We start from the raw sequence: 27,522 nt of genomic DNA on the forward strand, positions 1-27,522 counted from the left end.
GTGTCAATCTGATGTCAGTCTCATTTTTTTTAGTTCTTGTTTTCCAAATGCCCTATTACTGCGGGTCTCCTCCTTCATGAATTATGAGTTCAGCAACATTTTTTCTCCTTTAGAGTTTTAGAGGGCAAACACGCCACCTTTATAAACATACCAAACTCTTCCTTAATCTCATCCTTTTAAAAAAGAATGGAGGTAAACAAGCCATTCAAACAACAGAAAATAGCACACAACACTTAATGAAATTTTTAGTGTTTTAAAGTAACTATTTTATCTTTCTTTTGGATGACACTGTTTATTGTAAGACATAATTTTTATTAAATACACTGTAATACAAGAGACTTTTCATGTCATGTTGAGAGAAGCTGATCACATGATTCACAAACAAAACTTTTAACACTGATACCTAGGCATCACTTTGAAATCAGCCAAGATGCAATGAAAGTTTTAAAGCAATGACTACTTGTAACAAACTGCAAAACAAGAACCACTAAATATTTCCACGGAGACATCACATTAAATAAAAAAAAGGAAAAAAATAAAGGAGAAAGATAGCTCTACACACCAGGTCACAGTCTGGTGACAATATAGAGTTTTATATTTGTATGTAGGTATCTTCCTCTTTAAGTGACAAAGAGAGCGATATCTAGAAATATATATACATAAAGTATAGGTGGAGAGCAGGGCTGGGACAAATATTTCATAATTAATTGATTCTCTCTCTATTGGTGATTCAATTAAACATCAATGTTGAATTAAATTATTTGTATATAAAACATTCTTAGCTGCTTTTCTTTAAGTTACAGAAAGATACATATAAGCTGCAAGAATTAGGCCTCTGAAAAGATTTGATTTATTCTCTGTTTTCTCACATATTCCAAACAATGGCCTCACTACTAGCAGCTTCTATAATCCTTGCTTGAAGTATTCACTGTTTATAAAACATCAGCCGGTTATCACTCAGAACCTTGTACAAGCAAACAAAAAATCCCCACAGACCTTGTCCAGAATGCATAGACGGAAAAATAACACACCCATCATTTCCCATTTCTTCTCCTGAGACATATGTTAAAAAGATGGCAGAATAGTCACTTCATTACCTTTGTGAATTTCACAGTGTTTTCCCTGCAACACATAGTTCTTTTTTTTTTTTTTACTTCACATTTGTGATGAATGTAGCACATCCTCCCACACCACAAAAATAAAGGTGTTTAAACTAAGGCTCTAAAGGACCTTTTATTCAAAGCAGCAGTGGTTCATCCCAGCCCTCATAACAAGAAAATACAAATTCCTGTGCTATTAAAACCTAGAAATCCTGACCTTGATTCCCAGTCCCTCCCCATTCCTCTCCCTCATGTTTTATAGCAGTATTTGAAATTCAGTTACAGGCTGCAGCAACCCAAACATGGACTTGTTCTTATATATATGCATTATACCTTAGTCACCCAGTGATCTAATAATTTTATTGGGTTATTTAATTTCTTTTTAAAGTGTTTGTAGAAGTCTATATTAACCACAATCTCTTATAAAGGTGGAGAGGGTGCAGTGAGAGAAAGAGAGGGAAAGAGAGAAAGGAAAATATAAAAGAAGGAAAGAAGGAGAAAAGGAAGGTCAGAAAAAGAGAAAGAAGTAAAGAAAGTGATAAAGAAATAACAAGAAAGGACAAAAAGGAAAGAAAAAAATAGGAAGCTACTTATTAAACTGTAGACAATATACAGATATATTGTTTTACAGGTCAAAATGAATACAGTCCTTTTAAAGAGGGTACAGTCCATCAGGCATCAGGGTGCTGTTGCTTTACTATTATCTGTTCTCCATGGCCACTTCTAAGTTCTGTGAATCTATTGAGAGTGAAGGACAGAGTGCGCTGAATGCTACTGCTATTGATCCTGAATGTTGGTGTTCTTCTTCTACAAGTCATGCTGCAGTTTGAATAGTCCAGCTTATTCGTGGAATGTTGTTACTGCAGACAACTATAACATGCTAATGGAGCTGCACTGTTATTCTAGGAAATAAAACAACAGTAGCACAAACCCAGAAATGACAGTAAAAAAAACTTTGTTTTCTGAGCTTGGAAGCTTATCTGCTTGTTTCACTGTGAGAAATCAACAAGTGAGATGGGAATGGAAGAAACATTTTTATGCAATCATCTGGGGAAGAAAAGTGCTCACTGTTGGATCTCAGGCATTCTAGCACTGCCTCTGCTGCTCACCAGTTAAAAAGTTGAATCTTACAAACACAGAAAAAGAAATATCAAAAGAAAAAAATTTGGTTACTCAGCAGACTTTATCAATTTATTAATAGCACTCTAATCATAATTTGTAATAACATAGGTGTATGTAAATTTATACATATACACACAGCCCATACATAATGTGCATGCATGTCTGCACATATATAAATAAAATACAACAGACATAGGCATACATGTATATGCTATGTGTGTGTATATATATATGCCATATGAAACACAGATATATTATATATATTTTATATATGATCAGTTCATAGCACAGTCCAGAAAGACTTTTTAAATGAGCCTGATTGTCCTATTTACTGTGTACACGATTTACCTGACAGTGCAAGCATGATGAATATGCACATATACTCACCCTTCATTAAGATTTGAACATATTTCTTCCTCTTCTCTGCTCATTCTGCTACATTTACCCACCTTTTCATGAACAAACGCAAACTATGTATAGCTACAGTTTATAGCTTTTTACTGTGATTATACATTTTATGCACTATCAAGAACATTAAGGATATAGGTCAAGGTTAACCATACTTGTGGCTCTGTAGAACATTTGGTCCTTTAGGAGTTTAACATACTGTTATGTTATTGCACAATGCTTTTTAATACTATTTATTCTCTGAAATGATTCTAAAATTCTCACTAGTAAATCAAAAAGAAGATACCACTAAGTACATTTTCAGGGTTTTGTGGTTATTTTTGGTATACATTCTTTCAGTGCTTGCAAAACACACATGCTTGCTTTTGGGCTGGAGCCTGTTTTCCAGTGGAAGCATCATCTCAGATGCCTTTTTCTTCAGCTCATAAGAAACTAAGACAGAATACGCAGGTAGAAACTTAGCAGCCCCCTCCACCACCTGCATCCTCCTCCCACTGCACAGTAAGAGAGGACTCTGGTATCTTTCTTTTCCACCACTGTTATTTTGAAAATAATTTTCAAATTCCTTTAAAACACAACATTCATATTCTCAAGAGAATGGGTTTCAGTGGGTGCTCAGTCTTTATCTAGTTTTCTGTGAGAACTTCCAAGACAGTCTAGATAAAATCTTAAGGCCCATTTTGTAGGAATCTTCCTCTGGCTTTTTATGTGTTTCCAGTTCAGTAGTGTTAAGAAATAACATCTAGTTTATTAAAGAAATACTGAGTATGGCTTTATAGTTACACTGTCATGTTTATTTGTAATGCTGCCTTTTCAATGACATTGAGAAGGGTAAAACTTCATCAGTGTCCAGTGAACTGTTTTCTTCTGAAAATGTTCAGAATCTTTATAAGCTAGCTCTAAAAGCTTCTGAAGAAAAAACTTAAAGTGCCTCAATAAATAATACATGCAAGCAAATTATATATTAAATGTGCTATGGGAACACTTACAAAAATAAAATGCTTAATTTATTAAATAAAATATCCCCAACACGAAGATGAACTATTTTGATCTGGCTCATATCAATAGGAAATAATAAAAAGAGAAAATGGAAAGAAAGATCACTTTTTTGCAATAACGCCCCCTCACAGAGGGAGGCAAAAGTTTTGAGGAATAGGTAAGGTAGGTTTTCATTTGTAAGAATTTATATTAAAAATAATCCTAACTCTAAATTTCAAATTGTCAACTTCTAGTTTGAAAAACAACAAGTATGCCCATGCAGCTGTCATCAACACAGTGGCCATGCAAATGTTGTACATATACAATGCCAATCCAAACAAAAATAAATCATTTAAGAAAGTGTAGATGTTGGTTATGACAGCAATAGTACCAATACAAACATGGCGCTGAGCTCAGAATATTTGCACTCTGAATAGCAAGCCATAACCACAGAGTAATTTGTTTTTTTCTAGAGATCTTTATCCCCTGCTATGTCTCAAACATAACCAGTGATCTCCATGCTTTAGATTATTTATGTTATATCAGCCTATAGTATCTGTAACATTGTAAAGGCATTTTAACATGGCTAATGTCCACCATTAGCCCCTACTAATGAAATATCGTAATGAGTTTGCTATGCCTACTAGGGTGTGCTACAAGATGAGTGATCATTTCTGCACAAAGGGCATTAATTGACAAAGACCATGCAGTTTTAATTGCACGGTTAAAAAAAATAAAGGGATTAAGGAAGGAAGGAATACGCTGCTGGACAAGCACAGTATAAGATACATCTGCCCCAGCATCTATAGCTCATCCTATCTTATCAAAATCCTTAGCTTCAGCATGTGATCATGAAATTAATACTGTATATCACTAAGTCTAGCTTCAGTCTTTACTAAAAAAGACTACCTGAAGAACATTTTTACACCAGTGGTATGACATTATCTTAGCAGAAGACAAAATAAGGGCATGTGTTTAGTTTATCGTGTTGTAACACAATTGTGTGCAGTGCAGGCAGCATCTTTTTTTCATTTTACTTGATTCTGGCAATGAATGGTGCTGGCAAAGCACCTCCTTAAACAATCCTTTCAGTCCTCAAAAAGACTCTTCAAGGAAATTGCTGGGTATCCTCTTGCCTTCCATCAAATAATTTCAGTGTTTTCTTGTAGCATTGGATGCCACCTTATTCTCAAGTTCCTCCAGACAGTATATCATACAAGAATGTCTTCTTTCCATCCGGCTTTACCTCTGCAAAGAACATTCTTCAGTAGAGAACACCAGTCTTCTTTTTCTACCCACAGGCCAAAGCAAAAAAAATGAGGTGAATCCATAGAAACTCCCAGTAGCTGTACTGCAGAAATCACAAAGTTTTAGTCAAATATATTTATCCCTTTTTTTCATCCACATCAAAGGCATGAATACAACAAGGCATTGTTAGTTGTGGTGGGCAAACTGAAGAGTCTGCTGATATAACAGATCAGGTTTTTAAGGCCTTTGTCTATGCAGAGTTACAATAATGCAGAAGCTAAATTGATTAGAAAGACAGGAGAGAAGGAAAAAAAAAGATAGAAACTGAGAGAGAGAGAAGATACATCTCAGTAATGTCTAAAAAGTCAATACTGTGTCTACAGATGGAGAAGTGCACATTGCTTGCCCTTTGAAAGCTTCTCCGCAACTTTGTCATTAATACTGTCAAAGTTAGGAACACATTTTAATGGAGTTCAGCGGCAGTTGAACACATTCATTCCTGCAGCCCAGAAGAAGAAATGCTAGGAGACTTTAGCCTAAAATATCCAAGTAGACTGGAGATGCCTTGGCCAAGTTCTGAAGGAGGGAATGGATTTCTTTGATGTTGAGCCTCATGTGAGGCTCCCGTTGCCAACAGCCCAGCATCAAGTCATACACTTCCTTTGGGCATGTGCGAGGTCGCTGCAGGACTCGGCCCTGAGTGATGCACTCAATCACCTACAAGAAATCACAAATCACGTGGAGTTCATCCATGCAAGAGTTAACTTTAATCACTACAGCAGCCTCACTGGTGGTGGTCATACAGCCTACTCTGTCAGGGGCTGCATTTCTAGGTAGATGCATGAGCAGCACTACGTGATCTGAAAAATTAACTGTAATGCACGTGGTCAAGGAGCAATAACTTTTCCCAGATTTAGTTCACCCATGTTATCCCTTTCGCACATAAGGGAATGATAGCTAAGAATTAATCCCATACCTTCTCTCTGTATCCATCTATCAACCTCATCTCATCTCATCTCATCTCAGAAGGAGGCTAAATTTTCAACCTGCTCACACAGAGCATCAATGCCTCTCCTTCTCTCCCTCCCTCTTTAAACTTATGAGTATCATCACAGCTAATCTCTGGAAAGAGATTACTTTCCACTGCCTGGAAATCAACAGATATCTAGATTGCTTCAATCTACTCAAGAATGATTATGGACAATGGCTCTGCAACAATACCATATATGATGCAACTGTTCAGGAGATAGCTAAGGTTCTTTTCATTGCCTCACATCCTTTTCATGCCTTTCTCAATACCCAGATCAGACTCTATCCTATACAAATGAAAAACCTAATTCCAACTATTCTAGTTCTACTTGGACACTCAGGAGAGAAAAGGGTGAAAAGGAAGAAATCCAACCACATGGTTCATGACAATACAACAAATACCTGGTTACAGTGTCTGCCTTTACTAAACGAATTTGTTGATGTCCCTTGTCCAGAGAAGCAACACCAACAGTTACCATGACAGCTTTCCTAATGCAGTCTGAGAATGTATTACACACACCTCATTGTTTGAGAGCTGATACCATGGCTGTTTGCCGTAAGTAAAGATTTCCCATAATACAACACCCAGGCTCCAGACATCACTTTCTGTGGTGAATTTCCTGTACATTATACTCTCTGGAGGCATCCAACGAATGGGTAACATGGTGTGACCCCCAACCTGAAAAAAAAACAAATGAAAGAGTCAGAAGCAGCTTCACCAGAGCCTCCCAAGAAAGTGTCAAGACACTAAATAAGGAGGACCCATGTTTTCTCCCCATATGGTAACATTCCCTTCAAGGAGCTTTAAAGAACTGGGGATTCATGGTCCAAACTCCTCTCTCCCAGCAACAAGTATTACCACAATCGGTTTCTCAAAAGCTCAAAAGACGTTTCTGAAGTTCCAACTGATCTTTAATGTTTACTTGGCACATCCTACCCAAGGAACAGGAAGCTCTATATTACAATACCAACCTATTTTAAATTAGACCAGTTTTATTCTCCATTTTAAACTCAAGAAACTAAAAAAGATTCATTAAGTGGAATTTACACTGCATGATTCTCCTAAAAACTCAGTGACATTGACTGAAATCCAGGAAAACAGTGATGTCACTGCATGACATGGTAGGACTGGATTTGCATGGTTTAATATCTTAATTTTGACTGAATAAAGCAATCTATTTTATGTTGATAACTGCACAGTTAATGTATCAAATTACTTTGTTCCTCATCAACTCCCCAGTACAATACAGCTTTTTTGTTTTTTTTAAGTAGTTCTTTGGATATACTGCCTTGATAATAAACAATGTGTAAGACATGAACTCTACCCAAAATCAAGTCATGTTGATTCAACATGACCTTCACCAGGACCTTCACCGAATGAAGGCTTTTATGAAAGCTTTGAGAACATTTTTGATTTTCCACAGAATGCTATATGTCCTTAAACTTAGGTTTTCTAAACTGAATGTAAATTTTAAAAAATTGTTTATTTCCAGCTCCTATAAAAGTTTATTGTTCCTGCTATGTACCATTCTGACTGGGTCACATCACTAAAGAAATCTATTCAAGTTCTTTTAAAATAGTGTAACTGATGAGATATTGTGATATAGATATACAGGTATGCTAATTACTTTTGCATCATGACAGCTGAGACTATTTCCAAGGAAGATTAAAAAAAAAAAAAAAAAGAAAGCTTTTTCAAGGACATCTAACTTTGATTAACTCACTTTCCTTACTGAAAATGTATTTATTTATGAAACCATATTTGCACTTTCAGAATTCTGTCAATTCAAAATATTATTTCTCCTTGTGGGACATTTGTTGTGTAAATAATGCCCTCCTTGTTCTCATGTTGAAATAGCAAATGGAAGGAAAACACAATGGAAGTTCAGTCAGGGTTCCCATTTTTTTTAAATCACACAGAACATCCATTTCCAGTTATTTGTCAATAATTCAGTGTTAGCACAGCATACTGAATGCAGCTGTGAGAGCTCAACTCTGTCCTGTGCATGGCCACAAGTCCATGCTTACTACCGACTTCATGGAACCAGAAAGTCATGCTAAAATTTTCATAGACTTCATAGAATCACAGAATACACTGAGTTCGAAGGGACACACAAGGATCAGTGAGTCCAACCCTTAGCCCTGTACAGGACCATTCCCAAGAGTCACACCATGTGCCCAAGAGTATCATCCAAAGACTTCTTGAACTCAGACAGGCTTGGTGCTATGACCACTTCCATGGGGAGCCTGTTCCAGTGCCCAGCCACCCTCTGGGTAGAGAATCTTTTTCTAATATCCAAACTAAATCTCCTCTGACAGGCCACTCCCTCAGGTCCTGTCCCTGGTCACCACAAAGAAGAGATCAGTGCCTGCCCCTCTTCTTCGCCTCACAAGGAAGTTGTAACTGCAGTGAGGTCTCCCCTCAGTCTCCTCTTCTCCAGGTTGAACACACCAAGTCACCTCAGCCGCTCTTCATATGGCTTCCCCTCAAGGCCCTTCACCATCTTCATTGTCCTCCTTTGGAGGCTCTCTAAGAGCTTAATATCTTTCTTACATTGTGGTGCCCAAAACTGCACACACACTCACTGATGTGGTGAGGTCACATCAGTGCAGAGCAGAGCGGGACAATCCCCTCCGTCAACTGGCTGGCGGTGCTTTGCCTGATGTCCCCCAGTGTTGACCCTCCTGGCTGCCGGGGCACTGCTGACTCATATTCATCTTGCCATCGACCAGGATCCCTGTCTGTAGGTACATCCAGGGTTTCCCCATCCCAGGTGCAGAATCCAACTTTCCATCTGGTTGGTGATTGCCCAGTCCTCTAATTTGTTGAGGTCCCTCTACAGGGCCTCCCTGCCTTTGAGGGAGTCAAAAGCTCCTCCCAGTTTTGTGTCATCTGAAACCTTGTTTACTATCCTTTCCAATTCTGCGTCCAAGTAATTTAGGAAGATGTTGAAGAGCACAGGGCCCAAGATGGAATCCTGTGGAACCCCACTGGTGACAGGTCACCAGTCTGATGTTACCCCATTCACTGTTACCCTCTGTGCTTGACCCGTGAGCCAACTGTTCACCCACCACATGATGTGTTTATCCAGCTGTGTGCTGGACATTTTGTCTGGAAGGATCCTGTCAGAGACAGTATTGAAAGCTTTACTGAAATCCAAAAAGATTATACCAACTGGTTTCCCTTGATCTAGGCTGTTCTCCCTCCACATGAGATGTCATATGAGTGATGGAGGAGCATTTTTTGATAGGTTGCTAAATGAAAGGCGAGGCTCCTGATTTCAGTTCCTGGCTACATTGTGGATTTGCTTCCGATTCAATTCAGGTTGCTGTGCACAGGCTTCAGAGCCGTTGAAAAAGGGACCCAGTTCCTATGCACTTCATAGGCAGAGAACAGATACACATTTTTAGATACTTTTCTCAATTTGGCCCTTTTTTGTCTGTGTTATTGTTTATTTCTTTGGCAGACAGAGTGGCTGTAAGGCTCCTGTGCTTCAGTATTTTTCATCAACTTTGACTGAGATGTCCCTCAATGATGTGGAGAGTTTGAATACACAAACATGCTGACATGCAAACAAACATTCAGTTTTCCACCTTATCATAACCTAAACTGACATGGCAACAAAACACTTTCAAACCACCACTTTTCATTAGAAAGTCAGAAAAGTTAGTCCCTTAGAAACATGCAGTCACATATACCCAGACAAAGGGCAAATGCCATTAAAAGATGGTTAGTGATGAGAACCTTTTGGTCTCATCAATTATTAAAATGGCTCTTAGATCTGCTCATCATATAACCTCTGCTATTGGTTCTGTTCATCAATTTCTTTGACTCATTCCTTTAAAAATTAATGAAAGCTATAGACAATAAAATATGTGTCTCTATTTTTTCTTATTTGTCATACCTTAAATCAAGAGATTTTGAAAAGACAATTAAAAAAACCCCAAGCACTCTCCAAATCTTCCCATGGTTCCTCACTACAGATCCACTGTGTATTTTTGGTAGGACTCTCTGCTGAGTTTCTGAAGGCATTCAGGAAAACGAACAACACAGTTCTAGAGCGATGATGATAAACTGCCACCAAATAATGGCTCTGTGATGAACTGATCTGTAACATAACACACTGAGCTGTCTCTCCGCAGTCACAGCAAGACTGTGTTAATATCGAGAATACAGAGAAGTACAAGCCAAGGGCTCTTTGGTTTTCTTCCCACACCATCTTCCCTGGACTGGTACCCATTTCTGTTCCCAAAGGCAGGGGACTTCACTGGACAGAGGACTTGAGCAGGACAGAGAAGTCCTGAGGTCTCTCCATCTTTATCATTGGTAGCATCAATCATTTTAGTCAAAGTTACTTCCAACATCTCAGCATGTCTTTGAAGATAGAATTTATTGCCTTTCAAAGTATCAACAAAAGTATTACACAGGGTGCTCTTCTTGACAGATGGCATTGCAACAAAACAGGATACCCGTGCAACACTGAACATTACCTGTGGCAGGCTGTGAATCTACCTGTGGTCTAAGAGCACCTTCCATTTTAGTTCAGTCCCATCAAGAGCACACATAAGGGCCAAAGGTACTTCTTAATGCACATGTCCTTCTCTATTAAAAATCAGTCATTACTGAGTCAACACTCAACTAAGAAAAGCATTAAGGGCTGTGCTAGTGTATGTTTAAAAGGAAGCACATACTTCAGAGCTTTCTGAACTGAAGCCTGGAACTTGACACAACTGGCAGAACAAACTGCCAGTCTGTTGGTAGCTTCTTTTATCTTTATCTGATGAGTCCAAGCACCCAGGGTTGTGCCATAACTGCAGTGAAGAGAGGTGGGATGCCTTTTTGCTGTTGTTGCCATATTCTCAGCAAGGCTACAAGGGGTTTTCCAAGAAGCACCAATGAATAAAAACATGACTGCACTGACCAAAGTTTAAAGGTTATTACAAGTTATTATACAGCTCTCAGATATCAGCAGCATTCTGCAGTATAAAGTCCTTGCTATGCACACTGTAATTGCAGCGCTGCTTGATACACATAAATTTCAAATGGTTGTGTGCTAAGCATACTACACTTATAGGTAAATAACACCTTTATATTCAGTCTAGCTAAGGTTATGACAGGATTAAAAGCATTAAAGTTTTTACTTAATATGCTATCACTTTAAAATCCATACTGTAGCTGTAAAAATGACCACTTTATGTATACAAGTTGGGGTAGATTTTCTTGATGCTTACCTGAAAGCAGCTGCATTATTACCATAATACCACATAATACCATACATCATTTTTATTTAGAATTGTACTTCAACAGAAGTACAGATTTAAGTAGTTATTTCCAAATGTCAGTCTATGAAAGCAAGTACACCCTAGCCCAGCGATAGCCTTGTATTATGTTCACTAGCTGCTTTTACTGGTAAAATTGGTCTAGAATCTAAACCATAAAGCCTGGTGAATTAGACTCGGCAGTGTGTAAACAATCCACAGGAAGGAGACTGCTGTGCCAGGTCAGTGAACTATGATGTTCACCAAAGAAACTCTTCTAAGGAAAAACCACCCCATGGCGCCACATATGAAATGTTGCACTCTCAACAATACAATGTCATTCCACTTGTCACCACTTTCAGCAACCACCTTTTTAATGAATTTAGGTCTTTGTAAGGTGCCAGAGAAGCCGGCCTTGAGCACTGTTTTGATGTATTTGCAATCATTCAGCTTCTAGGGTTGTTACAGAAGGACTGTGTCTTAGTCTTGAAGCAGGGCTTCAATTTTAGAGTTTGTTAAAGTTTGTTCACTTTCTGCCAATTAAAAATACACCTGTCTCTACCTGCCATGGTCACTCCTCCAACTGCTACTGCCCAGCTGCCATGGGAATCCAAGGCCTTGTTGTCTGATGTTTGTTAGCAAATGGAGGTGCTCTTTTACAGAAAACAACCAAATGAATGTCCTGTCTGGCTTGACTTGTGCATCTCCTCAGAGCCCTGCTGTTCATAGACCTTTTGCAATTCAGGATGGTAGACTTGAAAGCAGCAAAGCAGTTCAGCATATGTTTCAATTAAAAGTCATGTGACAAGTATATACTCAATCTCTTTAACACAACTAGATAATTTTGTCAAACTGGAACCAAGCTGTACCTTTTCAATCAGTTTTCACCCCCTCTTAAAAAAAGCATTCAGTACACTTGCAAGATAATGGCATTTTAAGGTACTTTTCACTATTTATATTTTGGTCTTCTGACTTCTTTCCCCACCTCAGGATGATATAACTGCAAAGAAATGTTCTCTGCAAAAATTATCATGTCTTATTGCTAAAACTGAAAACCTCTCCTCTCTCGCTAAACATCTGCTCTTTCCCCCTCATAAAAGCTGGCAAATGTTTCTCTCAGCACAAGAAAAAAAAAAAATCAATAATTGCTATTTTCATTTCTTTCATGCCCTGGCCTTGCAGACAAAGTCAATGTCTTCTCTTAAAATCTCAGTCCTGCATGTCTACTTGCAGAAAAGCAATATATTCACAATCATAATAAGCCATACCACTCCAACACACGAGGTTACTGAATTATAAAATAAGGGAGATTGTTAGCCAATAGCTAAAAATATGTCCTTTCCTTTTCACTTTTAACCCTGCTTTAGTTCATCGTATTTAAAAAGGACTTATGTCCAAAGTTCTTAATTAATTCTACCAGTGTTTTTTTCAGGAAAGTGAAACATTGTCTAGAACAACATTTATTACACTGTAAATTCTCTCTTCAATTGCACAACATCAGTTCAATATTGTATATTAATTTTGTGTCATGGAGATAAAATTCATTAGCCTCTATGAAATCACAAGCAGTATGTAGAAGATGAAGAAAGATCAGTCACTTAGACATCCACATAACACAAGAACCAGAAGATACCAAATAAAATTTGTAAATGGCAGCTCATAAATAACAAAAAGAGGCACCCTGTCACATAATATACAGTTCTGTGTGGAACTCACTGCCATTGGTACTGTCAATCCTCAAAGATTATCAGTGATCAAAAAGTGATTAAACAAACTGATGGAGGATAAAACATGACAAGGACTGACAAACATGAAGATATCATCTCTAGCCCAGGAAGCTCCTGAGTTGCAGAATGCTGGAGGCTAACAGAGCACTTGAGGGAAATATTAATTTATGCTTAACCTGTTTCCATATAATTCCACAGGCACTGGCTTCTCACAGTGACAGGACCCCAGACTAGAAGAGTCTTTTTGGAGAAGTTATTCCTATATTCCTGTACAGATGGGCCACACATTACAATATGTAATCCTTAGTAAACCTCTCAGCAATGCTTATGGAGAGCTAGAGAGGATTCTGGCAAGAGGTTGGAATAAAGGGGAGATATCACATAGAATCAAAATAGGTGAATGAACTAGTGCATCTTAAAATTCTGCATCCTCCAAAGATTTTAAAATCCTATGCTGAATGGATGTAGAAACAGTGCCTAATGTTACGTTTTACATAACACAGCATCAGTTTGAGCCAGTCAAACATACAGGATAATTGATAAACTGTAGTAGTTATTGCACTACAGGCCATTTACTCTTCCAAGAAAGGAAGATGAAGTGCCCTGGAGGTAAGATCAGATGAGTGCTACAATGAAGGTGACAGGATTCACATCTCTGATTGAAAGAAACGTCTCTTATCAGACAGAAGGAGAGAAGGAAAGTTAACTGAGAGATATCTGCAGCACTGAAAAGTAATGGATTACAGCTCTTTGGTGTCCCAGGACAAAGTGTGTATAAATGAAAAAAAAAAAGTCTATTCCTTTAAAATAATAATTTATTTTACTTCAAAATGATAAAATTTTCCAGATTAAATAATAAACAACAATTTAAGGTAAAAGAAAGGGAGATATGCTGTGGCAAAACAAAAGGAAAGGCACTTTGAACAGTGTATTTCAGTGAATTCACTGTACATCTAGATTAATTTCTGAAGATGGGATTCAAGAACTTAGTGAAAAAGCAGGGAGATGAGATTACTGTGAGCCAGAGAAGATTTGGCATGATGAATCAGATGGTCTCGCATTTTTAAAACGTGTTGTATTCTCCCTATTTGCCATATCAAGTTATGCCACAGGATGTAGTTACTGATCACTCCAGTGGCACAACCTGCATCTCCGAATATTTAGCTCATGTGAAGTCCTGTGTTTTTGAAGTCCTTACGAAAAGTTGTCACTGTATCACTTGTACCTTACCACTGTTAGCCACACCTGAGTGTCTGCTGGTGGTACCAGCAGAGGAAGAGAGGTATCAAGTACCAGTAGACAAGCAGTTGGAATGACTTACATCAAAATCCTCACAGACTCCAGGATGATCATCTAATCTATCCAAGTCAAGAGCAAGTCAGCAAAGAATTCTGAAGTGCAATATTAATGAATTGCAGCTACTGCCTTTCTGATTTTCAAAGTGGCTTACAATATATAAAATTCCACTTTTATAATAATCACAAGTAGTCTGGGCTACAGGTGCCAAGAAGATTTTACAAAATAACCTTGCACTGGAAAAAACTGGCCTCTACAAGTCTGTATCATAGTTGAAATCCTACCTTCTTTTGATTTTTAGATGGCTGTTTAAGGTGTAATGTGATGAGATGCTAGCTGAACAGTACAGTCAATATCAACAAGTAGCAGTCACTTGAGCGTAGACTCTAAAAGCCCAATACCACACCACACAAGGCAGTTTGTCTTCACTGGGAAATATCTATTCCTAATAGTCTGAAAGCTATTTCTCAGGTGCTAAAGATCATAACTTTCCCCCATACTTTACTGAAACCCACATTTTTTTCTTATTTACTGTCGGTTAATGTAGCATGTCTGGCTCTATCCATCATGTCAAATTACGTCACAGGGGAAGAGGAGAGCAACAGAGCTTGGTTTGTAGCTTTTCTTCTCCCTTGTGAGTCACAAACGTGCTTTTATAATGTACACCACATGGGAGCACCACAATTTTTAGTTGAAATGTCTCAGATGTTCCAGTTATTTGAATTTTTTAAGACAGTTTCTCCCCTTTTCCCCCAGATGCTAATAAACAAAGCACTGACAAGGTCCTTGAGCTCATTTTCCTTCTCTTCTGCAGCCTTGATGATGTTTTCTGCTTCACACTTTCTCTGGGCCATAATTTGTTTACATAAACTGGAAAACACAAGAGAAAAGTTTCACTAAAATAGAACAGAAAAAATTCTCTGTTGTTTTCCCTCCATTAATTCCAGTTTTTGTCTCCTTATTTGTGTCACAACATCATGCTATGAGTTGAAACAGGCATTTGCTCTGAAATGAGGCATCCATCAAACAACACGCAATATGATCATTAAAAATACCAGTAACTACTATTACTGGGGAGGAAAAAAATATTTCTCATTCCTATGGTGCTTGCAAAATCCTATATTATTATTATATTCATATATTGAATTATTCCTCAAGCCATGCTTAAAATGTTGCTCTTGGATACAAGAGCCCAAGTGTATAAATTGTGCCTGTGGTGCTGTAGCATCTTACCTTCTGCCTGTAAAACAAGGCCGGATAACCCTGACATGTAAGCATTGGCAGAAGGTGTTAATCTAGTAAGAAATGACCCTCAAATTTCCCTGGGTGTATCCATTCCCTAATGGCATGTGATGAGGGTAAAGTTTGGTTTTCTGACAAAGCCTGCTGGAATTTCTTATTACTAGGTGATCCTGGGGAACAGAGGAAGATCAGAGTGATCTTTGAAAGGATTCAGGTCTGCACCAGCACTCCTGTATTTCAGGTAAGGGCTCTCTGGAGATTTAACATACATGAATTTCCATACCACGGATTGTGCAAGTACTCCTCACATTCTTTACCAAATGCCAGTAGTAGCATGTGAACAAAGAAGAGATGGATGGGAAACCCACAACTACAACTACTCTCCCTGTTTTTCCCTCACATTGTGCAGTGCCCCAAGGGATCTCTTGAAAATCTGGAAAATCTTCCACCTTTTCCTAGTAAGGAAGCTAATCCTCACCATAACCATGCAACACTAAAGTCGTGCAGGGTCACCCTCCTCTCTGGATAAATAAGAATCCTATCAAACGTGGAGTCCTCTACTTTCTGCACTTCCATAATTAATTCAAAATAGATACATAATCATAATTTTAGTTACACTGCTTAAATAAAAGTAGGATCTGCAGTAAAACTGAGACCTCAAAGGTTAGAACCCATTTTTTAAACAAAAACGGGCTACAGCTTTACACTAAAGTAGTTTGGACAAGTAATTTAATTTTTTGAGAGCTCAGTTGTTGGAACTGAGAGTCAACTGTATGATCTTCAATATAAATCTTACACACAGTATTCCCAGACTCCAGAGGTGCCAAGACTAAAGAGGTCCTGGAGACAGTCAAAATATGCCAAGTGGGAAATTAATGTCCCATGCAGTTAATATAACATATTTCAAATTTTGGGGGGGATTTCTCAGATTGTCTATAGTCTCAGTTTTTTGGACAGTTCAAGAATACTTTGGGATAGGTTTCCCAAATCAATTGTTGAGAAATCTGGTACTAAACTAAGTCATATTTCAGTTAGGCTGGCCCTAGTATTTTGATCTATGCTTATATAATGCCTAGATCAATGAAGTCCCAATCTACACAAAGCTCCTACACACGCTTGCAGTACATGTCACGGATAATGATAACACTTTTTCTAGACACTTGTAAAAAATTACAAATGGGTTCTCCACAGCAGCTGCAGTGTTACTTTTTTATATCATAGTGGGTTAATAAAGCTCTAACACTGTTTGTGAATCTTTGTACTTCAGAATATTTTTCATCTGCTTCAGCTGAAAACTTTTGAAATATTGTTCCATAAAGCCTGCATTTCCTTTTGAAGTCATGCGACTTTATAATACTCTTTGGGCATGTTTAGGACGATCCACACAGAGTATTATTACATGCACTCAGTTCTTCTTAAAATATTATGTGCTTCAGGCCTTAGTATATAATTTTCTTTGCTTTCTTGCCAGGCAAATCTATTTATTCTTTCTGTGTATTAGGCCACCATCTTCACCTAACCCTACATCCTGACCTCTGGGGTTATTTCTATGGAAAATGTCTCTGCATCTTATATCCATCTGAGGTTCTCATTAGCCTTGACCTCATGCCTTGGCTACAGCCTCATTTTATTTTCCTTTTCTCTTTGCTAGATAGCAGTTCTCCTTCAAAGCACTAGACCTAAGAGATTTTTCTTAATGAAGACCAGATGCAACACTAAGTTCTCCCTGAAAGAATCTTCTTCTTATCATAATGATTTTGAGTTTGAAAACCCACCATATTGTGCAAGACCATACTGTATGATTACTCCAGCCTTCCACAACATCCTAAATGAGTGTTTATTTTATGACATATTAATTTTAGCAGTGAGCTTATCACTGACTAGGTAACACTGTCAAAGGAGGCTGCCTTGCTAGTATGGCAATTGCATGTGAATACTGTCATTGTAGATTAATTTCCTCCAAGTTGCTGAACTGTGTATTTATCTGTTTTAATTTGCTTTTCAATTCTTTTGAACATTTTACATAGTCACTGCTGTATGAGTGTCTGGGTGCTCTGTTGCTGAGAACCTTGAACTAAGTAGTGAAGGAACTGGATTATTCAAGATTCATGAAGACTCCATCACAAAGGATATGCCACTTAATTTTGACATGTTACTGTGTGTGTATATATATATATATATATACACACACATTTATAGTATGATAATAAATGCACTGCAGTGTATTTGATAAAGATGCCTAGATTGTACTGAGATCTCACTGTTATGGTCAGTATGTCATCTTTGGTGGGAAACAAAAGATAGTTCCAGTCTTCTGTGAGAGCTGTTGAGCTGTGGAAACAGTCAGGTGGAAGTTAGCCATTTGAAAGGCAGAAACAGTGCTCCACGTAATTTCTTTGCCTGTTTTGAAGAGATAACAATGAATATCATATGCGAGCCAATATAGAATGTGATTCTATCAGATAGGAATTAAGTATGACAATTCCTGAAAAAAATGCAACCCAAATTCTTGCTCTTTAAGGTCAGAGCGCTGTCCAGAGTCCATGTCCTCCTGTGGCCGGAGGACACAATAACAGCAAAAGGAAGTTATTTTCTCCAAGACTGTCTTGGCTCTACAGAAAGCAGGGAGAATGTTCCTTGTTAAATGAATCTAATATGGTTTACTCCCTCTGATGCACTTGCTCAAATAAGGGCCTCTTTTAGCTCAGCAGGAGCACTTTAATGGAAAAGCATCTACTAAATGAAGCAACAACATGACGCCCTCACCCTGGCAAATAGGGAAATGAATCAAGATGAATATCAATAGAAGAGAAAAGAAGGAGTAGGTATGGGAAAAGCACAGAGGGTGAAAAGCAGATGAGGAAAATGCAAAATGGTCACAACAATAAACCAGGACACACAAGAATGTATGACCATCCAGCCTGCTTTCTATTGCAAAGCATCTCCAGTAAGCGAGCACACAAGCAGTCATCAGTGAGCACTATGGTCCACATAGCGCTCTTATTGCAGTTGGTCCTCTCACAGATGGGCTGAAGCCTGGGAAGACTCTTGCAGCTCTAATCCTACATGTGCCTTTCAGTTATTTCAGTAAATACCCAGTAACATTAAGAGCCTCCTGCATCCTATGATCAGAACACTGCCAAGTTACAAGAAGCCTCAGCTCTTTTCTACTTCAGGAAAAGGAATGCAATTATTCAGAATGAATAATGCTGAAAATATAATACTCAGCAAAACAATAATAACTATAATTTCACCTCTCCATCATGGAGGACACAAAACTGCAGTGTAATTGCTCACTTGCTTTTCGCCTGTGAGAGATGGATAAGGAACTAAAGAGGGAATAAAGGCAGAACTGCTACCTTCTGTAAGAGAACATAGATACATCTATGCACTGCCTTGCCAGACCCATGGGCCCTTACTGGCAGTAGGCAAGGCAACTTCCATTGGCTCCCGGGGGATTTCACAGGTTGTGAGCAGTTGTCAAAAAGCCCTGATGAAACTATACTTTTCAGCTGTCACTATCAGAAATAGGGCTTTCCACTGAGTCATGGAGTCAGGGCAAGCCCCTGAGCTTTCTCTAGGTGAAACTCAGGGAGAGGTTTGGGGAAAGAACCACACCACACAGACTGGCCCCAAATTTCTATAGGTTATGTCTGCAACCATAGTAACAAATGTAATTGTTGTTCCCTCCAAAACAGTTAATGCATTTACATTCTGTCTTGCAGCAGAAGTACAGATTTTGATTATTGAGCATTTGAACCGGGAATCTCTTCTGAAATATGTAACACTGGGCCAACGAGCCTTTTCCATTACTATCCATGTCCTAGTTCTCTGAGAAGCCTGAGCTAAAATACACAAGTGCCAAGTAAGGCACTTGTAAATACCTTTATTATTTGTGTCCAAGTCTTGCATTCTGTTGTCATGATTTCGCACCACAGGTAAAATTAAATCTCTGTGGGACCACGCCAAGGGCATGCCATGCCAGTTGCTCATGATGCTCCCAGGTGGAGAGCAAGGGAAGCAATGCTATGCACCTTCTGCTGATTATTAGCACTGAGATGGATGCCAATCACAACAACGTATTTTCCACCAATTCATGTCTGAATAATTAATTTAATTAATTATATAATATATAGTGGGAAAATATTCTTATGATTTTTATTTTCAAGATTTAAATGTATTTAAAAATTATTCTTTTATGATAACACTATATTATCACCATTAATAGTAATTATGATAATAATAGCATTATGTATGCAAAGAAAGAGAAAAATGCCCTAATTTAAATGAAAGCTAGGACTTCATCTATAAGCATGAGGTGGGATGCTGGTTCTAGAATTCAACCATCTTTAGTATTCTGAAATAATGAACATTATTTTTACACTGTGCCATGGTATCCAGAAGCAGTCGATGTGCAACTGAGCCTAAATCTTTTTGTTCTGTATTGCCAATACAAAGAAGTAGAGAGAAGAATTAATCTTTGTAAAGGCAGAGATGGTTACATTAGTCTAAGGACTGACTAACAGAAGAATCACAACAACTTTTGACTATCATGCTAATACATTGTGGTTCAGAAGAATCAGAAGTAGGAGAATGAGAGAACGGGATAAGCAGAATAAGGAGTCAACAAGGCAATAGGAAAGTTCCCCTTGTACTTCTGAACTGAGAATGTCTCTCCTGAAACTTCTCTTTCACAATAAATCAAAACTAATCTAAATTTAAATGAACTTCTACCTAGGCTACTTACAGTTCCCTTATTATTCCATTCAAGAAAACCACTGTGGTCAGAAAAATAAGTGCTTCTCTTTTTGAGAATTACTGATGTTTTGAAATGCCTTTGATTCTGTATCAGGTAAAATTTGAGCACAGTTTTGAGCAAGAAATTTCAAAAATAAAAATGTTGGTGTTTCCCAGCAAAACAAAGCAGCCAGATGCTCCTGAAATACTTCCGTTTGAATGGAAACTTAACACAAAGTGTACTCAGATAATTAAAAAGAAAATGTGACTGATACTCAGTTTAGGTCACACATTCTACTGTATGCTTTTTGGTATTGTGCATCTTCTAAATGGGTTCTGAAATGAAGCAAAGACCTATAGAGGTCTATTAAGAAAAATCTCAGCAGTGGCTGCTGCTGGAGGGCTAGAAGCTAGAAGGGAATATCATGATTTTGGAGGGCAGCTTCCTGCAGACAGTGGCACTTCCTTGAATACGTGGCAATGCAACATTCAGGGGATTCCCAGAGTGTTTCAAGCCCTGGGCAGTTTGGCATAGTGAGAGGTTGGCAGGGGCATGAGGAGTTGCTCAATGCAGTATCACTGGTCTCTAATTTCCATTATCACTTCCAGGAGGAATTCCTCCCCTGTGCAAAACTGCTCTATACTCAAGATCTGCACTGAGGAAAGATACGTTTTACAGAGATTCACAGGACAAAACCCAAAATACCAAAGCTTCACATTAGATCAATAAAACATGTCTTAAAACAACTGGATCCCAGGTAAAGCATTACAATATACTATAAGGACCAAACACATATTGGGAAGAGAATGGGTTATTTTACAGCCTAAACAACAGCAAGCAACAACAACATGATTAACTAATAGGCAAATCCTTCTGGAATTTCTCTAGACAGATTCTTTCCATGGAAAGTGAAATGATGGGAGAAAGTAGTCATCAGTTGTTAAAAGAAAATTGAAGTCTGGAATACCACCAGTCAATGCCTTATTAAGGTACTCAGAATGCTCTCCTTCTAGACATGAAATATTTTAGCATGACTGTATCACAACAGATTTAATCCATCTAACAGTCTCTGACTCTGTCCTGCTTTCAGCTGTGATATAGTTAATTTTCTTCTTACTAGCTAGTACAGTGCTCTGTTTTGGATTTGAGAATGTTGATAACACATTGATTTTTAGTTGTTGCCAAGTAGCACTTACCCTGAGTCAATGACTTTCCAGTTTCCCATGCTCTGCCAGCCAGCAGGTGCACAAGAAACCGTGAGGGACTGCGGCCAGACAACTGATCCAAACTGGCCAAACAGACATTCCATACCGTACAACATCATGCTTGGTATATAAACTTGGGGCAGATGGCTGGAAGCCACCAATCACTGCTCATGGATGAGCTGACATTGGTGCTGAGCAATTGTACTGTGCATCTCTCTTTTTCCTTAGGTTTTATTCCTCTCTCTAATAATATAAATGTTAAACAAAATATTTATTAAAATTCTACTTTATGTCAATGATTAAACTGATCTTATCTCAACCCATAAGTTTTCCTTCTTTCTGATTCTCCCTTCCATCCCACCAGAGATGGGGAGTGAGCATGGGTCTGCATGGTAATTAGTTGCCAGCTGGGGTTAAACCACAGCACACTGTCACATTGCATTGCCTATTCAGAAACATTACAGAAAATTTACAGTTCCTGTGCATCTGCATAAAATACAGACAGCTCTCACTGAAATATTGTCAACCCAGGACAAAATGTTGCAACTATTCAAGAGAATGGAGAATTTTTTTTAAAAAAACCTTTGGACTAGGCCAAGAATTTAAGAAAAATACTGCATCTGACAGAAACTGGGTGCTCCAACAGGAGGGGGCAGCATGCTGCTTGGCATCAAAACCACAATCTAGCAGAGCCCTGTTCTCTGTTCCCATGAAAATACACCCTGGTCTTCAAGCTGCATCTTTTCCATAAATTGAATTTTGCCATGTGCTACAAGCTAAGAAACAGCAGAGAAAATATCGAATCTTAATCTGACTTCACTTCTTCTTCTCCTCTCTGCAGTTCTCCAGCTGAATGTCACCATGGTACCTGGCTGGTCATCAAATGCACAAATTTCAGAATGCATAATTTTTGTCCATGTTCGTGCCAAGCAGGAAGTTAGGGGATTTGCCTAAATGGGGTTTTCAGACCCCATTTAGCTTGTGGGGTGTGAATGATACTGGAGAGCTCATGTGTAGGAGAGCGAGTAGGTGTACGGTGTGTTATTCTGCCCTTCAGGTCCCGCCTGCTGCAGCCATCTTCCCCTGGTTGCCGTGCAGCCCAGGAACCCCTACTGCTGCCACTGCAGCCTGGCCCTGCATACTAATTGGCACATTTAATGACTTTCTCTTGCTCTCCTTCCCTTCTCCTCCTAAGCTGCTGTCTGGGAGCAGGAGAGCCCGGCTGCCATGGAAACCGAGCCTTCAAAAACCCTGAACTTGCAGCACCAGCCTTGGGAGAGGATTCCAGTGGTGAAGCTCAAAGAACGGGATGCTGGAGGGGGTGTAAAGGTGGAGGAGTGGGAAGGTGTAAAGTTGACTGTGGGAGGAACAGGTCTGGGCTGTTCTGCCAAGACATTGCACAAGGTGAATGTACACTGGGCATAAGAAATCAGACATTTACGGGAAAAAGAGGTAAACTCTCTGTTACCCATGTTTTTCTTCTGAATGTTTCAAGTGTCTTTCTGCCCCTCTCTCCTATCCACTTACTGTCTGGATCAAATACCCCTAATACCATGCCATCAAAGGGGTTTTGACAATCCCAAATATGACTCACACATCTCAAAAGGCTGTTTGTAGCCAGAAAAAGTGCTGATTTCAGTGAGCAAAAGGTTTGAGGGGGCCTCAAGCACAAGCTGCCAGAAGACAAGCTGCTGTCTAGGCAATAAGGCTGTGATCCTGTGCCCAGCCTTTCAGTCCTGCCTCCCTTTCCCTGGCCAGCCACTGGACTGGAGTTGCATGAAAATGAAGTATTTGTACCACTGTCTGTATGCGTTGATGCCTTTCCTGGGCTGGCACCTAGTTCAGCTCCAGCTCTGTGTCCAAGAGCATTCTGGTCCCCGCTTCAGGCTGCGTGGCTGTGGGAATTGCACTTTTGTTCTCAGTTCTGCCTCTTGAGGATCACTGGCCATTTAATGAGGGTAAGATGAGTGTACACTTCAGTCTGCGTTAGCACCCAATTTTAGCCTTTGAAATACACTGTCACTTGCACCCAGTCTCCTTGTAAGCTTTCAGGCCAGCAATGGAGAATGTCCTTGCATCTCTTTTTTCTAAGCAAAACTCCCTATGCTATGATTTATTCATGAAGGGAGCCCTCAGAAGGTCAATAAAACTGGCGTGCTCCCAAAAACAAACAAAACAGGGAAAAAGAAAACCTCACTGGGTCAGCACTTTTCTGGAGACTAGATGGAACTGTTTATATCCCAGGCAGACTCATTCATGCAAGGGACATAACAAATGTTTCAGCTCTCCTTCTCTGTCCCAACCATTTAAACAACCAGCTTAATACTGAACATTTACTTCAGATAAAAGTGGGAACTTGCTAACCCATGAAACGTTGCAGGGTTTTGAAGGTGAAGTATTCCAGACACGCAACAAAGATACTACTTGGTATTCCTGTGAAAAAGGGGGATCTGCTGCAGCACAGGCTGGGTGAGACAGGTCTTAGGCATGACAACAAAGGACAACTCAACTGGCCTCCCACAGATATATTTCATCTTTAGCTAAGACTAGCAAAAGGAGACTTCTGCTTGGATTTTTTCTTTCAGGCACTTAATGTTGTCTTGCACCTGATCTTGCCATTGACTTGAAAAGGAAGAGGACTGCCCCATTATAAATTTCAATACGCTAGGTCTGTCACACGTGAGTTGCTACTACAGCACAAACTGGTACCTAAAAGTTGAAGAAGTGTAGGAGTGTTTCCAAGATATAAGAATGCCTAACCTAAAAGAGAAAACTGTTTTACAGGGTTTGCAGCATTTGTGTAAGCCACCCCTTTAATGCAACTTAAAAGTGATTTTATTTAATAGAAAATAAGGTTTGAAACAGAAATTATTATAGGATTTCAGGAAGGAAAATATTTTTACAGCAAATAGAGAAGCTGGTTAACATTACCAGGACCAAATGGCATTCACCTGAATTTGAAAGTGTGCAGGTGGGACACTGCAGGTGTATGACCATCATTAAAAAGAGCAGCTATGTGTGAGAGCAGCTATGTGAGAGACCATCATTAAAAAGAGCAGCTATGTGTGAGAGCAGCATGGACAAAACCAGTCTGTCTGTATCCTTCTGAGCAGAGTGGGAAACAAAACCATCTGTAAAAAGGAATCCCACTCTACCAGCCCAGTGGTGGTCCACAGGATGAATGTGAACAAAGGTGATACAGCATATGTGGATTTTCAAAACATCTTTGATAAGGCTCTACATCAAAGATTATTAAAACAAAACAAAACAAAACAAAACAAAAAACTGCTGCAAAGGCCCTTTAATGGACTGAAGGCTAGTTAAAGGACAAGAAGGAGAAAGGTGGACAGGAGCACTTCAAGATGACTTCTCAGGACAGAGAGGAACACTAGCGGAGTCCCCAGAGGTCAGTGTTAGGACCAGCTACATTCAACATCTTTAATGGCCAGAAAATGGGAAGACATTGTCAATTAGTCCAAGTGACAGGGTGATACCAAGTTCTTGAAGAGGCTTTTTAAACTGAGAGAGCAGGTAGCAGATGAGCTTAATGCAGTTAGCTAAATGCATAAACAGATGTAATAACTAGTAACCTATGTTTACACTCTGCACTGGTAGCCACAAATTGGGAAGGAGGTTTTGGAGCCGTCTCCAACACCAACAGCTCAGTGAGAGACACCTACCACAAAAATCCGAGACATTGAGCATCACTAGAACAAGTACCAATGACATGGCACAGGGTATAGTTCTGCTACATTACAAAGCCATGGGCCCTTACTTGGCTTTAGTGTGGAGTTATGGTCTTCACAGCTTGAGGAGGATATAATGTAACCGGAGAGGCACAGAATAGGAGAACTAAACTTAGGTTGAGGCTTACAAACTCATTAAAGTAATGGATAAATTGAGGTCAATCAGGAACAACTTCAGAATTGTTATTAACGAAGTCTGAAATATTGTAACAAAAGAATACTCAACAAAATTAGTAGGAACTAAATTCAGAACAGATGAAAGCACTTTTTTACATAATGGGTACTAGAATTCTGGAACTTGCTGCCACAACTAGGAATGCAGACAGTACCAGCAGATGCAAAGAAAGATAAGACAAATCCATGAACTGGTTCATGCACAGATAGTAATGGGAACTGTCAAGGATAAACCTAATATCCCACATCCTGAGATTATAGATTCTGGCACAGCATAAGAAAATGCCCTCAAAAATGGCCAAAGATAGGGCAGATAGCTTACAAGCAAATGTGATTTACATTTAAGAACAGGCTCAGTCACTTCTTACAAAGGCTGGAGAGGCACATGAATATGGAGCTGGCTTGGGCAAGTCAGTAGAGTATCTGCCTAGTCAGAGAAGATTAGGTCAAAATGGAGAGACCCATGTATCTATGAGATGTCTAATTCTGAAGGTGGGCCCAGTTTGCACTTTGTTGCTTATTTTTATGTACCATGTGTATTTCACATCAGTGGGTTAAACTTTTCAGTTGGAAGGCAAATATAAAATTCCTCTTGCATGTTAAATTAAAACATAATGAAATGTTTGAAGATCTTTGGCATTTTACAAGAAGTTCTGCAAAGTTGGGCTTCTGAGCAGGCAACAACACTTATGTGTAATGGATAAAGGCAGAAGCATTTGTGAATATAATTCATCACTGCAACTGCTCACATGTTTACAACTGTATCATTTCTATATAAATATTTTTATACCACATATATGATGTATAAAGGTGTTGTTTTTTTTTTTTTTTGCTCTGGAGTGAAAGCTTCCAGCACTATTAGGAATCTAAATATGCATTATGGAAAACATTTTTAATTACAGGATCTAATACTGTTTTTCCACAGAATCTCTTTTTGATGCTGTACATTTGCTAGATTGTGTTTAGCAAATGAGGGAACTCTTAAATATGACTTCTTAATCTCACCACTCGTTGTGTATGTGGTCACCTGGCTAACTCCTTCCACATATAATTTTAAGCAAACACAAAAGTTCCCGGCAACATATCAGAAATTACATTTGACCACGGAAGGTTCAAACTGCAGCACAGACACTTGGTTCCTCATTCACCAGATTGACTAGGCTTTCCTGGAACTGCTATACTAAAAGAATGTAGAACGGGTCAGCACTGGGACCAAGTACTGGCACAGCAGTTACTGCAAATCTCTTGCCTTTTTGCTGAATTTCAGAGGAACAGATGCTCATCCTACTTGTGGAACGCCCAGGAGGAGAATATGCTGCCTTGATAGGAATATAGTGGCAGAGCTGTAGCAGGAGGGAGCACAGCACAAGTTTCTCCAGATACTGTGGGAGCCAAGCCCTTTTTAGCAGTGTGCTGGAGTGGCTTGGGCAGTCATGCAAGCTCAGCCTTAAGCAATGTGGCAGAGGCGGTTAAGGGAATCTTTTATGTCAGGAAGTGTTTAGCAACCTACTCCCATATATCCTTATCATAGAATGGTTACATTTTAACGGGACCTTCAGGATCACATGATTCCAATTCCCTTGCCATTGGAAGGTACAACTTCCACTAGACCAGATTGCTCAAAGCCCCATTCAGTCTGGCCTTGAACATTTCCAGGGATGGGACATCCACAACTTCTCTGGGCAACCTGTTCCAGTGCCTCACCACCCACACAGTAAAGAATTTCTTCCTAATATCTAAATTAAACCTATTCTCTTTCAGTTTAAAGGCACTTCCCCTTGTCTTATTACTACCTGTCCCTGTAAAAAGTCCCTCTCCAGCTCTCTTGTAGCCCCTTTAGTTACAGGACCCCAGAGCTGGATGCAGTACTCCACGTGGAGTTTAACAAAACTGGAAAAGAACAACAATACAGATTTAGTTATGCACACCTCCCCTCCTCTCCCAACACCTTCCTTCTCCACCCCACTCTTTCATGTACATGAAAGAAACAATTTTAGCGTTAACACATCAAAAACTATTGAAACTGTGACTTTTAATTTCAGGACCTTAATCTGTCATACTGGAAAATTTAAAGTTCAGGTTTTTTTTCTACAAAGAAAGTGTTAAGGTAAAAGACTGCAAATTGCAATTTAAGAGTTGAATACCAGAAGAATTTTGGAAGGACAAGTAAACTCATTGTTTTGTTTGTGTTTCATGGGGGTGGGGGATTTGCTAATTTAGGGGGTAGCAATCTGGAAATAGCCGTCTGGT

The 27,522-nt window shown here is 39.1% G+C and overlaps 1 protein-coding gene across 2 annotated transcripts in view; it reads right to left on the reverse strand.

Annotated features, from left to right (window-relative positions):
* Window positions 1-237: 237 nt before the first annotated feature.
* Window positions 238-27,522, reverse strand: part of NTRK2 (neurotrophic receptor tyrosine kinase 2) — a 203,105-nt gene continuing 175,820 nt past the window's right edge. For both annotated transcript variants that reach the window (XM_050329716.1, XM_050329715.1), the window contains 2 exons: window positions 6,406-6,564; window positions 238-5,573 (listed from right to left, as the gene is read on the reverse strand). In XM_050329716.1, coding sequence (XP_050185673.1) covers window positions 5,388-5,573; window positions 6,406-6,564 — 345 coding nt within the window. In that variant the 3' untranslated portion in view covers window positions 238-5,387. The remainder of the gene's footprint in view (window positions 5,574-6,405; window positions 6,565-27,522) is intronic.

This window comes from Myiozetetes cayanensis, unplaced genomic scaffold, assembly GCF_022539395.1.
Source record: "Myiozetetes cayanensis isolate MyiCay16 unplaced genomic scaffold, myiCay2020 scf4, whole genome shotgun sequence".
In the NCBI taxonomy this organism is placed as follows: domain Eukaryota; kingdom Metazoa; phylum Chordata; class Aves; order Passeriformes; family Tyrannidae; genus Myiozetetes; species Myiozetetes cayanensis.